This window comes from Podarcis vaucheri (genome assembly GCF_965113315.1).
Source record: "Podarcis vaucheri genome assembly, chromosome: 5".
In the NCBI taxonomy this organism is placed as follows: Eukaryota; Metazoa; Chordata; class Lepidosauria; order Squamata; family Lacertidae; genus Podarcis; species Podarcis vaucheri.
The window spans coordinates 101,671,047-101,677,046 of NC_138763.1; the positions used below are offsets into that span (position 1 = coordinate 101,671,047).

At 49.0% G+C, this 6,000-nt stretch overlaps 1 protein-coding gene across 3 annotated transcripts in view; it reads right to left on the reverse strand.

The window, feature by feature from the left end:
- Positions 1–4,051, reverse strand: part of SCUBE1 (signal peptide, CUB domain and EGF like domain containing 1) — a 181,717-nt gene extending 177,666 nt beyond the window's left edge. For all 3 annotated transcript variants that reach the window (XM_082223069.1, XM_082223068.1, XM_082223067.1), the window contains exons 1-2: positions 3,935–4,051; positions 75–197 (exon numbers count right to left, since the gene is read on the reverse strand). In XM_082223069.1, the coding sequence (XP_082079195.1) occupies positions 75–197; positions 3,935–4,022 (211 nt within the window). In that variant the 5' untranslated portion in view covers positions 4,023–4,051. The remainder of the gene's footprint in view (positions 1–74; positions 198–3,934) is intronic.
- Positions 4,052–6,000: the final 1,949 nt, after the last annotated feature.

Sequence of the window (6,000 nt, forward strand, 5' to 3'; positions counted from 1 at the left end):
GCACTAGCAGAGTAAATAAAATGGGGTGGGGGTTGGGATACGTTTGGCATAAATAAGAGAGCAGCTAGCCTTACCTTCACATTGTTTTCCTTCTCCTTTATAACCTGGTTTGCAAATGCATTTGTATGACTTCGGCGTGTTTTGACAAATGGCATCAATGTGACAGTCGTCTGTCCCTTCTGTGCATTCGTCAGCATCTGCATCACAGAACATATAAAAAAAGAAAAACAAGGGATTTCATAAAAACTTTTGAGAGATTCCACTTGGAAAATCTGTTCAACTGAGTTTGCTCCAAGTCTCACCAAAGGCAACCCAGAATTATTTAGATGTCACCACTGCAATATACACACCATAAACAAAACACAAATGCCTCCTATCTAGCAAGGAAGAGCTGTAGGCAAAAGAAAACTTAACCCTCGTGAATTGATTTTTTAAAAGATAACCTGGCTCTCCGTGAAATAGTTGGGCATCTTTTGATGCCATTGGAATGTGCATCGCTATCCAGTACCATGACTTGTAATGTTTGACTGGTTGCCTGCCACTAAAACAGAATGAAGACCAAAATCCAAACTAGGTTTCTGCCTTAGAAACACACTAATGTTGCCCATATTCATCACGTGAAACTGGGGACCACTTCTTGCATTATTTTTGGCAATGAAGAATGCATAACCAAGTACAAAATGCACGCAACTCCATCAAGCGAGACCTGTGCCTGCAGTGTCTTTTAGCGGTTGTGTCCCTTTAAAATAGATGCAAGCAGAAATCGCACCAGTAGGCTAGCTTAGCAGGCAAAGGACAAGGCGACAAGGCTGTGAGGCTCAGGAAGAGCAGCAGGGGCACCTGTCACCTGAAGCAGCCATCTCGCTCTTAGCTAATGGTTGGGCCAGCCTTTCTAACAGGTGAACAATGCAGACAAGTGACCGCAGAAGCCTGTGAAACATGCCACAAAGTGAAGTTTAATCCAGCTGAAGAGCCTGCTCTCTATGAAGAGATGCAATGACGGATCATACTAAGAAGCAGAACTAACATAAGCTCCTTGATTTCAATCCGACTACTCTCAGTGGGGTGTAGTGGGATGCAGCCCAATCAGATACACAACTACTCAGAAGCAGGCCCCACGGAGATCCATGGAACTTACTCTGAAGTAAGTCTGCATAGTATTGTAGCCTTGAAAGGGTCAGGTGTAAAAAGTCTATTTCCAAAGGGGCCAACTGCCTTTCAAGTGAGCAGCCCTTCTGAACATTTTCCACAACTAACGGCATACAGTGGATGTCTAGTGTATTATTATTTCCATGCCCCCCAACTACTTTTTTTTTTTTTAGGGATACGAAATGCTGTACTGTTGCTGCTGCTGAGAACATTGATGGAAGAAAGAGCTAAACATAACAAATACTCAGAAAAAGGAGTAAGCGGAAACCCATCAATCCACAATCCATGCTGTTTTACAGCATTAATTCAGGCAAGGGGTCGGGAGAGATATTGTCAAGAGAAACAGCAATCCCTGCATAAGGGGGAAGGCACTGGGAATCAGCTGTCCCTTTGGAAGAACTTTGTCTTTGAGAACCAGGCCTTGGGAGACCTTAGTGCTCACGGAAGAAAGTGGCCCAAGGCTATTGATTACTGTCTAAATGTCAATCAGGCCACTCTGCCTTATAGCAAAAAGAGCCTTTAAATGGATTTCCTCATAATTTAATGCCAGAGGCCCATCTGGGGCTCTTTATCTTATTGGCTGCATAGCCTCCACCAGTAATAATGATATGGCTAACAATTAACTGCCTAAAATCATGAGCCAATAAATGTGAAGTTTTAAATTTATAATATAGGTGGGGGGGGCACGGGGAGAGCAGAAAAAGACTCCTCTACCATCCATGTGCAGTTTGTTTCATGCCAATTAGATTAACAGATCCTAAGAAAAGGTGCACCAAAGTGAAAAAGACTTTGATTGTTAGCTTGAAATCCTAACGCTAATTGTTTCAGAAATGCTCACTCAGCCATCTCCAGCGATAAAACAAGGATTCTTCAAAGTCACAGAGGAGGGGAGAAGAGGGGGCTGCTAAGGGGCAGCAGGAATAATCAGATATTGTGGCCAGGCACACATCAGAGAACTTTGCAAGGGGAAAGAATAAAAAGCAGAGGGAGGAACTGTTATTTCGGGCGAACCTTCTAAGAAGTAAAATTCTTAAAACACAGACAGGCAAGGTCCCTTCCGCGCTGGTGTGCTTCTAACAAAGCGGAGAAAGAAAGAAGTTTGCTCTCCACGACTGAATAGTGGCTTAATTGGTTTCTTTCTTTTGATTTATTTCAACTGCTCAAGCAGTTCAGAACTAGCTGTGGGGGTTTTTATTTTTTAAAAAGTTGGGGGACAGGTTTCAGTAAATTTTTCAGGGCACAGTTCAGATCACATACACATGCCACTATGTATTCAGTCAGGCAGGGGATAAAGTAGGAGGTGGTGCTTTTGTTTCAAGTGCCTAAGTTCATACTTTTGACTCATTAAAAGAGGCAAGCAGCTCTCCCATCAAGCTCAGCAGAAGTGACAGCTGGGCTCCTTTCTAATGCCGTCAAAAAACTCAAACTGTGTTGAGCCCAAAGGGGACATTTCACAGCAAACCGAGGATCCTGAGAGTCAGGCGTGTGAATGCCAATGAGTCAAATGGAAAGGGCAGATCCAACGGCGAAACGTCCTCTGCTGCAAGGCTCCTGCTAGGCTGCTTAGGCATTATATTTTTAATCCCTGACCCCTCGCCATTTCTAGGGACAATGCTGGCTTATAGGGAAAGATGAATGCAACTAGATTCCTAGGTCTGTCTTAATCTTCCTGATACTTCTGACAGCAGAGCATTTAAAAAATAGTAAAACTGAAGTGCATCCCCCCCCCAAAAAAAGGTCTGCTTTTTTTGATGTGAGAGGGGTCCTGTGCGTTTTTGCGCAGTATCACTATCCCAGCTGAGCCACCTCCAAGGTCAGGGAATTCTACAGCCTCTCTCTGGATCAGAAGGGATTGAATACGCAGCTCCATGCACGATTCAGAGGGGCAGAATCACCTACCTACCCCCCCACCCCCCACAGAAGTTGGCTGAAAAGGGGAAAGCCAGAGCAGTGAATCACGCAGAGACACAGTGGACAGCACCCTCCATGAGTATCTGGATGCTCACAGCAGAATTTAGTTATTTAATGAAGTTATTTCTCCCAGCGCAGTAGCAGGACACTGTTTGCAAACTGCTGTTCTGGGAGCATCACTGACTTGTAAGGCAAGGGACAGAGACAGCTGGTCTCCACATATCATATCTCCAGTTAAAATCTCACAAAACATAAACAGAACCACCAAGATGCTCTAAATTTCTGCTGAAAGAGAAGGAATATATTTTTCTTGCGCCTTAACACCTACAGCTGCAGGTTCAGCCTATCTGGAAATCTACGGAGGGCCAGAGAAGAAACCCTATAGCTTTAAGATATTTGCCACATTATATTGAACCCTTCCCCCCCCCCCCATACAAAGAACCCAAGTCAAAGAAGGGTCAGGCAACTCGTCGAAGCACAATAGAAGGATCCTGTGAAAATTTGGCTGGAGCAGGAGCCCGGCTGGGCGGGGCGAGGAAACACAAGGTGAAGTTAAGAAATCCTATAATGAACCTTTTTGCGCTGCTGCTGCTGCTCTATGGCAACTGGCTCAACTCCTCTGTCTAGACAGGTTGACCCCGGACTCCGCGAACTGGGGGCTTTGCATCTCCCCGCTTCGGGGAAAGCAACTTCGAAGAGGAGCCGGGAGTCTGAGAGGCGCGAAACAAAGCTGGAGAAGAAAGTCCTGCACCGACAACCCCCTCCGCGCGCCATGCAACTTCTCCTCCCTGGGCTCCATCCCGGGAGAAGCCGCTTGCTTGCCCTCCTCTCTCCCCGGGCGAGGGGAGAGAAGGCGCCTCCTCCTCCTCCTTACCTGGGACGCCGCTGGCGAAGGCGAGCCTGCGCGGGTGCAGGAGGGCGAGCGCCAAGCCCAAGCGCCACGCCAGGCGCACAGTCCCCATGGCAAGGCGGCGACCCGGCGCGAGGTGGGGCGTGCGCGGCTGTGCCCGGGGCGCGCTCGGCGCTGGCCGACTCGCCGCCGCCGCAGGAACGGACGCGCCCACAGCGCCCCGCTGATTCGCGGGGGCGCCGCGCGGGGGGCGGGACGGGCGGGGAGCCGGGCCAATCGCCCGGCCGGGGGAGGGGCGCCGGCTGGGGATCTGGAGCAGCGCCGGGCAGCGCCAGGGAGGGCAGAGGAGCCAGGGGCCGGGCCGGGCGCCCGAGGGCCGCCTCCGCTGCTGCCGCCGCCTCCGCTGAAAGCCCGGAGAGGAAAAGAGCTCCGAGAACCAGGGGCGTAGCGTGGGGGGTGCAGGGGGGGCCGGCCGCACCGGGCGCAACATCTGGGGGTTAGGGTTAGGGGGCGCAAATGACTTGCCTTGCCCCGGGTGCTGACAACCCACGCTACGCCACTGCCGAGAACAGGGAAAGTTCTGTGACCTTGCTGCTCAGTTGGCTCTTTTTGAATTTTTATGCATTGCAATGTTATTTTTAATGGATTATATTCGCATAACGGTGGGTTGCAATGTCTGCGAGCGGATTTCTGCTTCAGCGTTACCCGCTGATGTTTCGAGAGTTATTTCTATAGCGTGCTATTCTCACGGGCTGTTCAATGCGGCTTGATTCGCTGTAAGTTGCTCGTGTGAAGTGTGACTTACTCGTCTGGGTCGGGTTGTTATCAGGTGCGTCGTCTTTGTGGATCATTCTGTCGCTGCTCCGGTTTGTCAACCGCCTTGTGCACAGCGACACAGAAAGGCGGAATACAAATAAGAAGTGAAATCAAAACGACGTTTCCCTACCCCTTTCTCTCTCTCTCTAAAATGCAAACCACCAATTAAAATTATTCGTGTCAGCCGTTCACACTCTCTTGCTCTCCTTCCCAAGAAAACTCCCTTAACTGGCAGACCCTGCTCTTCATTTTGGCCCCTTGACCTGCAGTCAGAGGGTGAGAGGGGCTGGCTGCCTTACCCGACTGTTTGCCGAGGTTGCATGATTAGAGAATGTGCAGGAATGGGGTCGCCAACTGGTCAGCTAGTCTTGCTGTCCACCTTGCAATACCTTTTGCACAGCCATCTGATAACTGCCCAAGTGTCCTTGGTGCAGAGGTGATCACCTAGTTGGTTGTAACTTGCTTTGGGTTGCCTCAGGCAAGACAAATCAACTAACAAATTTAATAAATAATAATAGCCGCCCAGAGTGGCTGCAGCAACCCAGTCAGATGGGCAGGGTACAAATAAAGTTGTTATTGTTAGCAGTGGCGGAAGCAGTACCAAAATGCCAATAAAGGCAGAAAGAAACATGCCATACCCTCCAACATTTCTCCAGTGAAAATAGGGACGTCCCATTCCATAATGATAATTTTACTGTTTATACCCCATACATCTGACTGGGTAGCCCCAGCCACTCTGGGCAGCTTCCAACATATATAAAAACATAATAAAACATTTAAAAGCCTTCCCTATACAGGGTTGCCTTCAGATGGCTGGGGGGGGGGGGTCAGATAACTCCATACCCTCCAACATTTCTCTAATGAAAATAGGGACATTCTGGGATCCAATCAGAAACCGGGACAGCTTCTCTAAATCAGGTGGGTCTCGGTGACAATGTTTACCAAACACTCAAGGTCATAATCTCTGGATGGCTGTGGACACTTGGCTGTGCCACCCTAAGCAAACTTGGAAGCTGGCTTAGGGGCACAGCCTTAAAGGTCCCTTGTGTAGGCAGAGAGCGGCTGCCGTCTCCAGCAACCGCTGTTTTTATTTTTCTTGCTTCCCGAGGCGAAAAGTTTGACCCCCATCTCTTTCCCCCTTCCCTTCCCTCCTCAGGTGCTAAGCCAACATATTTCAGTGAGCCTTATAGCCTGGCCTAGGCGTGTTTGCTGTGGTCTTTGGGATGCTGTTCCTAGAAAATTTGCCTCAGATTGCAGCCTCCAACATTTTCAGA